Source organism: Poecilia reticulata, linkage group LG3 (genome assembly GCF_000633615.1).
Source record: "Poecilia reticulata strain Guanapo linkage group LG3, Guppy_female_1.0+MT, whole genome shotgun sequence".
Lineage (NCBI taxonomy): Eukaryota > Metazoa > Chordata > Actinopteri > Cyprinodontiformes > Poeciliidae > Poecilia > Poecilia reticulata.
Window position 1 is genome coordinate 19,235,443 of NC_024333.1, and position 10,440 is coordinate 19,245,882.

At 38.9% G+C, this 10,440-nt stretch overlaps 1 protein-coding gene across 1 annotated transcript; it reads left to right on the forward strand.

Annotated features, from left to right (window-relative positions):
• Positions 1–243: 243 nt before the first annotated feature.
• Positions 244–10,077, forward strand: hnf4b (hepatic nuclear factor 4, beta). Its single transcript, XM_008405340.1, has 9 exons — positions 244–535; positions 2,581–2,752; positions 3,744–3,838; positions 6,017–6,123; positions 7,415–7,546; positions 7,713–7,800; positions 7,869–8,021; positions 9,629–9,889; positions 9,995–10,077. The coding sequence occupies exons 1-9, from the start codon at positions 448–450 to the stop codon at positions 10,075–10,077; spliced, it is 1,179 nt and encodes a 392-aa protein (XP_008403562.1). The 5' UTR covers positions 244–447.
• The last annotated feature ends 363 nt before the right edge of the window (positions 10,078–10,440 follow it).

Below are 10,440 nucleotides of genomic sequence, written 5' to 3' on the forward strand. Positions count from 1 at the left end.
TTTAAAATCCTACAATAAAAAACAACAACAACAACAACAAAAAAAGACCAAGTATCGTCGAGTTGCCTCATACCACCGACAGGTCTTTGTCACACATGTTTATCTGCTCGTTGTCCTCATGGAAACTCTTATCTGTCGCCGAACTTTCCCCTTTATTTGTGTAACTGATGTGAAAAGAGTAAACAAACAGTGGGCTGAATTTCAGCACTAAGGTCAATGAAAGTGGGACATCGCAGAGGAAGCTTCTCAACTCACCAAAAGAACATTTGGAGTCGCAGTATAGGACTAGATGCTCCCTCAGAAGATTAAAAAATAAAAAATAAAAGGAAAGAGCCAGAGCTGATGATTAAGGCCTGTAAGAAAGATTCACTGAACTGAGTGAATAACCTCACTGACACTGGTCGAGTTTTGCAGATCAGGCTTGAAACCCATCAAACCATCTGAACCATGAAGCTTCCTGGGACAATCATTCTTGCAGCAGCCACTGAAGACTTTAACAGTTCCCTGCTGTTTCCACTACCAGGAAATGCAACAGGTATGATCATTCTGTTTTTATCTAAACAAACATGTGAGCTTTCTGAGTTTTCTCACTTGGAGTTTCTACACATAACCGTGTTTACGATCAATCTTCTTCGCCGCAGTAGACAATCGGGCCTTAGAACATTTCTACTCACAGGTCAAATCTAGTTTGTGCTTTTGCTCGAAATATGCAGTCTTCTTACAAATCAGTTGGTGACAAAATATTTAACTTTTTTTTCTAATTTCCACAAACAATGCATTTTGTTAGAAATTTGTATTACAGACCAATGCAATGTAATTTATGATTACAAATTTGAGGTGAAAAGAATACGTTGCTCAAAAAAAATGTTGCAGGTGTGGGGTCCATTCAGATTTAAGACTCCCGAGTCAAAACAGTTTCATCTGTACTTTGATGCAAGAACAGATCAAACTGTCCGTAGGAAGGACTGCACCAGCTTTGCACAACTAGAAAATGCAAATGTTTGCCAACACACCTTTGCAAAATAGATGACCGAGAAGTTAACTTTCAAATCTTTTCAGATATTCTCCTTTTGAATTTTGTGTCTGGTCTTTGGGTTATTCTAACACACGAATATGACTCGGTCTATCCCGCTGTAGCTTTGGATGTATGTTTAAAGCATTTATCAAACATTTAACAGGTTCTCGTCGAATATTGCCACGTTTAATCGCCCTCGCATCTCAAAGTCGTTTCTCGGTCCTGCTGCTGAATAGTATTTCCGCAAGTGGATGCTGACCAACACCATGTTTCACGGTGGGCAAGGTGCGTTCAGTGTGACGTGTCGTTTTCTTCACTGCTGCATTCTGCATGCACGAGCACGCCCTTTTCGTTTCATCTGACGTGGCCCATTTGTTGTGCTTCTTTGGTCTTCGTGGAGTTTTCACAGAGAAGCTGTGAATGGTCTAATAAGATTGCACACAAATGTGGATTTTATTTACTAATTAGGTGACGTATGGAGGCATTTAGTTGAGTGGCTAATTTTATATGCTCACTACACTTTTTAGCTGTGAAAAAATATATATATAAAAAAATTTTCCCCCACTACAATTATGCGCTAATTTGTGCTTGTCCATCACATAAAATAATAATAACCAAGTTTGTGGTTGAGAGACGTGGCAAAAAGTTTCAGGTCTATGAATCTTTTGCGAGGCAAAATACATCACAACATCAACACGTAATTTCAAGTCAATATTAGTTTACATTTCATAAATCTTCAATGATCTGAAAATCCTTCTTCCAATTAAGCCTCTGCGGAGCCGAATCAGGCTCTTTTCTCTTCTGTCTTAAGTGGAGCGCTTTTATCACCAGGCTGCTCTTCAAATCCATATAACTGCGAGGCGAACGTATTCTAATCTCTTAATTCAATCTAACTGATCTTTGACCACAGAAAGCCTTTTCCTTGTTAAATCGGAATCCCCAGCTGCCTCATCTGCTTAAACGAAGTGTGCAATTTGCAGACATTATTGCCTGGGGTCTGTACAGTCTCCACAGCAGCAGTCAAACACTGGCAGCGGGCGCTTTAGAGCAACATGGAAGGGAGGCCCGCCTGCCCGCAGTAAAAATTAGCCAAAGGAGAGTGCTGGACTTTGCTTCACATTGACCTCTAGCTGTTTTAATTAAATGGGGAGTTTCCTTCTCCTCCTGAGTAATAGCTGGCAGAGCTCCTCAGAGGGCCCTTGGCATTCACACTCAAAGCAGTGATAAGTCTTCAAACTGTATAACCCTGCTTTTAATATCGTCGCACTTCACCAAACCGGACGATGAAACGACGGCCAGATGATTCTGGCGTTCTGAAGCCTGCATACAGGTGTTGGTTTCCACTGAGGGGAGAATAGATTTAATGTGCCCTAATTGATGAGATGGATCAAGAGATATAATCTCCATCCTGGAGTCTGTTTGGTTTTAACACAGCCGATGTTCTCAGGAGGTCGTGACAGAAATGCCTCTGGAGCAAAGTTGTTTTTCTCCCGTAGGTGTGTTTACGACAAGTAGCTCAATCATTAGCCTGGGATTGTTTTTCTCTGCCATCTTATAATCTGCAGATGCACCAGAGTCGGTGTCCACGTCGTCGGCTTCCCAGACCTATGGTGGTGGGAGTCGTTGCTTCATATGTGCAGACAGAGCCACGGGTAAACACTACGGCGCGCCCAGCTGCGATGGCTGCAAGGGATTCTTCAGGAGAAGCATTCGCAGCAACCAAACATACAACTGCAGGTAAGTTTCATCATACCAAAATGTTTGCTTTGGCACAGAAAAGCCACAATATGAAACCATGTTAAACTCTGATTAGAGGTGCCGGGGAGCCCCGCTTCATATGCTATAAAAGTTTCATAAAGGCTTTAGTGGCTCCAGGAGGAAACTAGTTAAGTTTAATAAAGTGTCAAAGCTGATGTCACTGGAGTCAGTGTTGGAGACTTTAAAAGTAAAAACTAAAGTGTCAGGCAATCTCTATATTTTTAATGGAGCTGGTTACATAAGTAGCCCTGAAAGAACAGAGGCATACGTGAACCCTGGAGAAACTGCGAATAATTGAAAATTTAAACCCATAAAACCAAATAAACTCATACTCTCCATGATCAAAGCTCCTTTTATATAAGACTTTGAGAAATGGGAGACAATGTTTGAGCCATCCATATATGTACATACGTGTAAATATATGTACATGCGCACAGACGAAAAAAGGGTTTATTTGCGTAGCTCAAAAATACAAAAATCGATTTCATCTCAAAGCATTTTGTATGATTTAGTGAAATGTTAACCCTTTTATATCTTTTCAATGTAGTTGATATGGTCATCATTTAGAAACAGTTACTGTTTTTCTTTGTGATCCTACCTATAGTACAGCACAAAGTCAGCTGAGCATAAAGTTGAAGGGTGCTCACCCTGAGCCGGGATCTGCTGGATGTTTCTTCCTGCTAAACTGGAGTTTGTCTCTTCCACTTGTCACAATATTTATATCCAGTAAAATAATTAGCATTTCTGTCTCAATAAAAACTGTGCGATTTCCTTAAATCATACTTTGTTGTTTTTTTGTTTTTTTTTACCAATTGATGCCACCATCGTTACCTTGATTAAATTATAAAGTGTCTTGCAAAATGAATCTGCTCTATATAAATTAACTGAATTGTAATTACAGTACAAGTCAGAATGATGTTGTCTTCACTTGTAACAACTGTAAATATGCACGCATGCTTCACATTTTCAGGTTCAACCGACAATGTGTTGTGGACAAAGACAAAAGGAACCAGTGTCGTTACTGCAGACTGCGGAAATGTTTCAAGGCTGGAATGAGAAAGGAAGGTCAGAACCTCTCTTTTTAAAAAATAGACAAACTGTCTTCAGTATTCAGACAGCACATTTTAATTAAAACCACAAAAGCTTGCATAATTGTTCCCTATTATAACTCCCTTGTCTAAATGTGTGTGTTTAAATCAATTAAGATTTGTTTCAACTGAACAAAAGGAAAACGTTTTGATCTTTAACATGTTATTGTTCGTTTTTCTAAGAGTGCTTGTGTGCATTGCATGTCATTAGCCTCATCTTTCACTGACTGACACATATGCAGAGAGAAAAGGTCTATTCTCCACACATGAATAATTAAAATTCCTTAGCATGGACTAATATTTGGTTCGCATTTTCCTGGAATAATGTTTCTCCCAACACTCTGAAGTGAAGGCCAGAGGCAAAAAATTTAAATCTGTACTTCACTAATTTGCCTGATTTCCATAACATGCTGCAACATTACTTCTGAGCTGAGCTTGAAGCACAGCTGTGTGGCAAAGCAATGCACAAGTCTCCACCAGGCTGGAGTTTCATACTTGACCTCTGAGCATGTTGCAACCATTTGCTCAAAATCTGGGCTTAACTGCTGACCCACAAAAAATCCTTTAGAATTAAATAGAAAATGTCAGTAAAGCTCAAAGGTGGCAAACAGCTCATTTACTTTCACATGCATCTTGATTAATGTGTTTTCTAAGCCTCTGATGAATGATTACTGTGCAGCGTCATTGTGTGTTTGACTTTGTAGACTTACTGAAATCAGTCTGAGTGCTGTTCATAATGAGCCGTACATAAAATTAATCAAGAAATATGATATTGCTTCGAGAGCAGCAGACGATGCTCTAATTTTATTGTCAGAAGCTTATGTAATTAGCTGTTGAAGACGACATGTTTAAGACAATTATACATCAGATAGTGATTCAAACTATCTATCCGCTACTAAGTGAAGAATAATAACTGCTTGATATCTTATAGTTTCTATAAAAAGTATTCACCCCTTTAGTTGTTTTACTATTTTTTTGGTATTACTTCTTTTACAAATCAGTTGTGATCAGCAAAATTGACCTTTGACAAAACATTAAAAAAAGCAATGTCAAAGTGAAATCTAATTCTACAAAATAATAAAACAAAAACTAAGTAATTGCATGTACTTTCACCACCATTAAAATGACTAATATAATTCAACGGAGGTCCAGCCAATTGATCTCAAGAGTCTAGAAATCACTTGAGTCCAGTGAATGTGTCTCAATGATCGACAAACTCAAAGCAGGAGAGATTCACCTCTTTGAATGAACTGCATAAAGACGCATTGAGCAAAGCCTTTTAGGTTTTACAGTCACAACCCACTTTTGATTTTGGGTTTTGATTCAGACTTCATGTATTGTTGAGTCACACACAGAGAGGACAATGAGTAAATGACGTAGGCTGAACAAATCAGACGTTTTGCCTTTCTCTCGACATTATTCCAGTCTTCTCTGTTCATCATCAGTACATGAAAATGGCCAGTACTGCAACTGGGTGACACTGCAGTTATAAATTTTCATCAACTTTCTGGAAGTGAATAGCTACTGCCTGATCATCGTTGTTTATACCGGCTTACAGTGGCAGGGTTGGGGTGGTGCCCATCGTTAGCGGTTATCGGGTGAGATGGAGGACATGCTGCCAGTTCATTTCAGAGCAAAAATAAAACCATACGCTACAAATGACACACACCACAGTCACTCATCCTAATATAGAGAAGTTAACCCAACATGCATATTTCTGAACTGAGGACAGGCCAGAGTACTGCACTGGGAGAACATGCAGACTTGACTGCAGGTCTGGATTTGAACCCATGACCTTCTTGCTGCAAGCCATGGCTGAGTTCACACACAGTAGTAATACCGGTTTTGTTTAAAATAATGACAAAATAGACAGCCGTCTCACACAAACCTGACAGGCTGTAACAATACACTACAGTGTAGATATGAACTGCTAGAAGAAGAAAAATCAGTACTTTAAAAATGAGTAGTTTTATAAAAGAAAGAACTTCACTTTTGTGGTTTAAGTTGTTACCCAAAATCAACAGCATCTCAATGTAACCTGAGGATAGACAAAGTTCAATAAGGAAGCTTCTTTTACAGGGTGTAGAAGACAGAGGCTATATATGAAGGAACTAATGAACTTTTCTTAAGAAACTCTCCTTGTTTTGGTATCCAGCTGTTCAGAATGAGAGAGACTGCATCAACCCCCACAGAGCCAAGGGACAACTGGTAGGAACTCTGTCCATCAACGTGTTGCTGCAGGCGGAGAACAGCGTGCAACAGGTAACACACTGCTTAGAATCTCAGATTATCTGTGATGAATACTGATACTTCCCTATTCGTGACTGCTAAATGATCCCTTTCTGTTTCTGAGAATAACTTAGGTGAAGGTCAGAGATGAAAAAAATCTTGGATTACATTTTAGACAGACTCTCCTCGGGTTGGATTTAGTTACTCCTAATTGAACTAAAGGACAAAATTGCACAGGGACCTCTTCTAATCATGGCCCATTTGATGTACCAAGAGGTCTGGCATTGACATCTTTTGCCTTCAAGTACGTAATAACAACCAGATATGCGTTTTTAACATTCAAAAGGAATGCATAGGAAAAACAAAAAAAAACAACTAGAAGCCTTTAGAGTTGATTTTGAAGAAGACACGCAGTTTTCTTAAATTTGAGGAATGCAACATTTTTAACAAAAATCTATATAAAAAGCGAGTATTTTCTTTTTATTATTGATGAATGTGTGTATGGTGTGGTTTCCGAGGAAATTGTGAAAGACGATTTTTGTTTTCTGTCTGTCTGTTCTGGGTTACTGTAGGAAGATGCCAATGTAGCATCACATGCTAAGAGAAACAACAGTCAGCTCAAGGTCAAACTTCTTCTTCCCACTTAGATCAGGTTAAACCGATTCTGCTGCAGGGTTGTTTGCTAACTAACAGAACAAAAAAAAAAAAAAGAAATTACTGAAATATTTCTATCAACTCAGTAAAAAGCTCGTTTTAATTAGATAACTTGTAATGTAGGTTACACTAAATTCATATTTACCCTTGGAATTGAAGCACTTACAAATGGTAGCTTGTCCCAAAGGTAAAGCCTGCATTTGACAATTTTTATATCCTTAAATCTCCTGCCTTCACAGTTCTTCTACTCAAACCAATTAAATCAACGCTCAACTCAATCCAAATAGGGAATGAGTGGAAATAAATGGCACTGAATCAAGCAAACATTAATTAAATTTAAATTGATTTAATTTAATAAGGACAATTAATTAGGCATTAGTTGGCAATTTACAAGATTGTATTGTACAACCTGTTCAATTGGAAAAACTAAGTGGATTTTGCCGTATTTTTGATGAGAAAAAGTTTAAAGGAAGTTGACATCATCTGGAGTCCGTTTTTATTTTCTACCTAAGCAAGAAAGTAGATTTTGATGCTGCCGTTTAAAACACAGTTTTGAAAACATCGAAATAAAATGGCACTTAAAAGAAAACTGATTTACCTGCATAAGTGTTGGACCCCTTGACCGCCGTTACAATATTCAGGGTTGCTTTTCGTTCTGTTCTCACCTCAGAGTCGTGATATCGGCGCCAAGAAAACAGCCCGTGTGGGAGACGTGTTTGAATCAATGAAGCAACAGCTCCTCCTGCTGGTGGAATGGGCCAAACATATCCCAGAGTTTTGCAGCCTTCACATAGATGACAGGGTGAGAGGAGCTTTCATTTATTCAAAGTGCTTTGATATTAAAAGATGCTCTACATATCTACGAAGCAGAATCAATAAACAATGGCTTAAATTACAGGTTCAGTGAATAACCAAATTGCAGCAGCTTCCATTTAAAATATGAAACCTACATCCATGTCCGTTTGTAGGTGACTCTTCTGCGAACCCATTCGGCTGAACATCTGATTCTGGGGGCAGCAAGACGTTCGCTACCTTATAATGACGTCATTCTTTTAGGTAAAATAAGCTGTTTGAACACCATCCATTTCTGTAGAAATTGTTCCAATGTTTTGTTTCTTGATCAGGCAACGACTTTGTGATCTTCCTGAGAGGAGCGGAGTTGGAAGTGTCCAGAGTGGCTATCAGAATCCAGGAGGAGCTCGTCAAGCCTCTCAGGGAACTGGACATTACAGACAAAGAGTTTGCTTGCCTCAGAGCCATAGTTTTCTTTGCCCCAGGTCAGCCCACACCTCTCTAAATCTATGTGTTATAATTTATCTACCAAAACTTTTCTGTGGCATCACAAGAACAGAATTCATTTTCAGTTTAGGTCTATTTATATTCTTGCCATTCCCCCACCCCCGGATATCCTTCTGAGTGGTGTGGCTAAACTGGATTTTAGGAGTAAAACATTTGGATATGTTGAAGTTCTTGACTTTCAGGCAGATTTGGCTGCCTGCTGAGATTAATGACATGCTGATCTGAGGTCCCTGGAGTAGAAGTAGAGCGAAGACCCAAAGAACGACGAACGAATTGCCACAATGATTTCTCTTTGTTCAACAAAGTCAGTCTGTGACAATGATTTAAACATATCATACCTTAATTCATAAACCTCACAGCAGGATAACGCTAAACTGTATGGGTGGATTTACTGATACGCATTTGGAAAATCCTTTCAGATTGCTTACAAATAAAATGTATTCCACTGATTTGCACCTGGAGATCGTTTTGTTCTTTTGAACAATCTTTGCCATTTATATCAAAGCAAAGGACACTTTTGTGTATTCCTCAGGATTTGGATTTATTCATGTAGTATGAACACTTTAGAGATAATTAGAAAATTTAGCAGGAAATAGTGACTCAAATAAGATGAGATCTATCCACCACTAAACAGTCAACGAAATACACAAACATCTAACACAGATAACATTAATTCTCCTCCATAAATTGATACCAAAAGGGGAAGTTTTAACGACCAGATAATGAAACAATAGTAATATTACTTAAATTACAATCTATATCAGTCTCTGAAAAGTCTGAGTAACCAGTCATAGCTCTGGCAGATTTAGGCTTAGATTCGATTGTTTAGATTTTAGGCTCAATTTCGCCAATTGGTTTCTTCTGAATGGACGTAACATTATCATTTCGGTGATAACAGAGTCCTGACTAAAATCTGGTAGAGAATCTATGGAGGGAGTTCAAACTCAGTGTGAAGCTTCAAAACCTTGGAGATCATCAACAAGACTAATTCATCAAAATACCAGTGGAAACATGCAAAAGATGGTCAGCAAATGTAACAAGAGTGATTGCTGAAATTCCAACGTTCTTATGTTCATTATTGACAAGGTGTTAAAAATTGGGCATGAGACATTTTAATAAAATGAAAATAAAAACCGCTCTATCAAATTGCTGCTCCTTTAGGATTGTTTCACTGTCTTTTAAGAGATCGCTTGTTTCTTGGTTGGTCTTAAATGTAAGCATCTTAGTACAGTTCAAACTGGGTCTGTTATCACTTTCTACTGAATAAAAGCATGCACTCAAGATTTGACAAAAATAAAATTGAGACCGAGACAATTGTGGATTAATTTGAAACGTTCTGATATTCTCAATCAGTAAAGGCAATAAGATAATTTTAACATTTGATGGAATCAGCTGGATCAAGATGCTATTTTGACCAGTCTGACATTTTACGCAGACCTGTAGAAAAAGTTGAAATTCTCAAATTACATGTTTGTGTGAACCATAGCAAGTTCCACTTTTAAAGTAGTTTTATGAAAATCCTTTTTTCTTTTTTGCTTAAATCTCTTACTACACCCAAGTTTAGCTGTCCTTGTATTTTCTCCAGCAGACTGTCCAGGCCTGGAGCACCCTCAGCTGATCCGATACTTGCGTCTCCAGGCCCACGTTCTACTAGAGGAAGCGACGTGTGATCAGAGAGGAAGGTTAGGAGAACTTCTGCTGATTCTTCCTGCTCTGCAGAGCGTTTCCTGGCAGATGGTGGAAACGCTCCATTTGGCAAAGCTGCTCGGCGAAGCCAGACTGGACAGCTTGCTCCAGGAGATGCTGCTTGGAGAGGGAACAGCAACGACCCAAGGGCAGGGTGCCGGTAGGAAACGCTGCACTGTAATTACAAAATCAATGTTGAAATTTCTTAAATGAACGGTGGTCTTCATTTATAGTTGGATTTGTGAATGTTTCCTACGACTTTTAGGCAGTATCCTGAACTGTGAGCGTCAGAATGACCTCCGACCTTCTCCTGCCACCTTCACCTCTGAGCTCCCATGCTTCCACTAGTAAGTATCTCTTAGCAATTAAATGGAAACAATAATTCACCAGCTGATTATTTTATTTTGGCCAATAGTCTAGTAAAATTCACAGTTTAAATATCAACGTAACAAATATGCCTTCCTCTGTATTTTATGGTTACTTAACACTGAACTCCACACTAAAAGCAGTGATTGATGATTTTTCTGTCAGGTCTTACAGTCGTCCTGCTGCCCACACAGACTGGCACTGAGGTGTACAGACATGGAGAGGCTGCCAATGCGCCCACATTGAACCAGAAGTCTATGTCCGCTACAAGTAAACACCTAAAGGAGCAACAATTCAGCTGAAGGACGAGTGGAGTCCTACCAGGCCTTCAGAGGAACACAAGCA